Below are 2,500 nucleotides of genomic sequence, written 5' to 3' on the forward strand. Positions count from 1 at the left end.
CATGGGAAACTCGCACCAAATTGCTCCCTCCGGCACGATTGATGTTGCCTCTGTGTCCAAGTTAGTGTGTGTGTGTGTGTGTGTGTGTGTTTTGGAAGTGTTTTTGTGTTTTTTGGGAGTGTTTGTGTGTGTGTGTGTGTGTTTTGGGAGTGTTTGTGTGAGTGTGTGTGTGTTTTGGAAGTGTGTGTGTGTGTTTGGTTGGGTTTCATTGTGTTTTTGAGTGTTTGGAAGTGTTTTTGTGTGTTTTGGAAGTGTTTTTGTGTGTTTGGTTAGGTTTCATTGTGTTTGAGTGTGTTTGGAAGTGTTTGTGTGTGTTTGGTTGGGTTTCATTGTGTTTGAGTGTGTTTGGAAGTGTTTGTGTGTGTGTTTGGTTGGGTTTCATTGTGTTTTTGAGTGTTTGGAAGTGTTTTTGTGTGTTTTGGAAGTGTGTGTGTTTGTTTTGGAAGTGTGTGTGTGTGTTTGGTTGGGTTTCATTGTGTTTGAGTGTGTTTGGAAGTGTTTTTGTGTGTTTTGGAAGTGTTTGTGTGTGTGTATGTGTTTTGGAAGTGTTTTTGAGTGTTTGGAAGTGTTTTTGTGTGTTTTGGAAGTGTGTGTGTTTGTTTTGGAAGTGTGTGTGTGTGTGTTTTGGAAGTGTGTGTGTGTGTTTGGTTGGGTTTCATTGTGTTTGGAAGTGTTTTTGTGTGTTTGGTTGGGTGTTTGTGTTTGAGTGGGTTTCATTGTGTTATTGAGTGTTTGGAAGTGTTTTTGTGTGTTTTGGAAGTGTTTGTGTGTGTGTGTGTTTTGGAAGTGTTTGTGTGTGTTTGGTTGGGTTTCATTGTGTTTTTGAGTGTTTGGAAGTGTTTTTGTGTGTTTTGGAAGTGTGTGTGTTTGTTTTGGAAGTGTGTGTGTGTGTTTGGTTGGGTTTCATTGTGTTTTTGAGTGTTTGGAAGTGTTTTTGTGTGTTTTGGAAGTGTGTGTGTATTTTGGAAGTGTTTGTGTGTGTTTGGTTGGGTTTCATTGTGTGTTTGAGTGTGTTTGGAAGTGTTTTTGTGTTTTGGAAGTGTGTGTGTGTGTTTTGGAGGTGTTTGTGTGTGTGTGGTTTGGTTTCATTGTGTTTGAGTGTGTTTGGAAGTGTTTGTGTGTGTTTGGTTGGGTTTTATTGTGTTTGAGTGTGTTTGGAAGTGTTTTTGTGTGTTTGGTTGGGTTTCATTGTGTTTTTGAGTGTTTGGAAGTGTTTTTGTGTGTTTTGGAAGTGTTTGTGTGTGTGTGTGTTTTGGAAGTGTTTGTGTGTGTTTGGTTGGGTTTCATTGTGTTTTTGAGTGTTTGGAAGTGTGTGTGTGTGTTTTGGAAGTGTGTGTGTGTGTTTTGGGAGTGTTTGTGTGTGTTTGGTTGGGTTTCATTGTGTTTGAGTGTGTTTGGAAGTGTTTTTGTGTGTTTTGGAAGTGTTTTTGTGTGTTTTGGAAGTGTTTTTGTGTGTTTGGTTGGGTTTCATTGTGTTTGGAAGTGTTTTTGTGTGTTTGGTTGGGTGTTTGTGTGTGTGTGTGTGTTTTGGAAGTGTTTGTGTGTGTTTGGTTGGGTTTCATTGTGTTTGAGTGTGTTTGGAAGTGTTTGTGTGTGTTTGGTTAGGTTTCATTGTGTTTGAGTGTGTTTGGAAGTGTTTGTGTGTGTGTTTGGTTGGGTTTCATTGTGTTTTTGAGTGTTTGGAAGTGTTTTTGTGTGTTTTGGAAGTGTGTGTGTGTGTTTTGGGAGTGTTTTTGTGTGTTTGGTTGGGTTTCATTGTGTTTGAGTGTGTTTGGAAGTGTTTTTGTGTGTTTTGGAAGTGTGTGTGTGTGTTTTGGGAGTGTTTTTGTGTGTTTGGTTGGGTTTCATTGTGTTTGAGTGTGTTTGGAAGTGTTTTTGTGTGTTTTGGAAGTGTTTGTGTGTGTGTGTGTGTATTGGAAGTGTTTTTGTGTGTTTGGTTGGGTGTTTGTGTGTGTGTATATACATGTACTACTACTACTACTACTACTACTACTACTAAAAAGAGAGAGAGAGAGAGAGAGAGAGAGAGAGAGAAACTATCCCAACCCAACTCAACCACACCCAACCTAACCTAACCTAACCCAACCCAACCCAACCTAACCTAACCTAACATCACCCAACCTAACCTAACCTAACCTAACCTAACCTAACCTAACATCACCCTCCTCCCCCCCCCCACAGTATGTACATGCAATACGACATCACTGGGTGCTGTCGGGACCTGGACCAAGCGTGTATGGAGGCTGTGGCCGCACTTCTAAGGGGCCTTCCGCTGCAGCCAGAAGAGAGCGACAGAGGGGACTTGATGGAGGCCAAATCGCAGCTCTTCCTTAAATATTTCACCCTTTTCATGAACCTTCTCAACGATTGTATGGAAGCACAGGAGGTGAGGAATTGGTGGGGGTGTTGTGGGGTGTTTTGAGGGTGTTTGAGTGTGTTTTTGAGGGTGTTTTGGGGTGTTTTGGGGTGTTATGGGTGTGGTGTTTTGAGGTGTTTGTTT

General features: G+C 41.2%; 1 protein-coding gene across 1 annotated transcript in view; it reads left to right on the forward strand.

Annotated features, from left to right (window-relative positions):
- LOC123503713 (neurofibromin-like) overlaps nt 1-2,500 on the forward strand; it is a 61,310-nt gene that overhangs the window by 18,841 nt on the left and 39,969 nt on the right. The window contains 2 exon segments of the mRNA XM_045253699.1: nt 1-60; nt 2,182-2,386. The exon segment at nt 1-60 is cut by the window's left edge and continues 156 nt beyond it. Coding sequence (XP_045109634.1) covers nt 1-60; nt 2,182-2,386 — 265 coding nt within the window.

Source organism: Portunus trituberculatus, chromosome 2 (assembly GCF_017591435.1).
Source record: "Portunus trituberculatus isolate SZX2019 chromosome 2, ASM1759143v1, whole genome shotgun sequence".
Lineage (NCBI taxonomy): Eukaryota > Metazoa > Arthropoda > Malacostraca > Decapoda > Portunidae > Portunus > Portunus trituberculatus.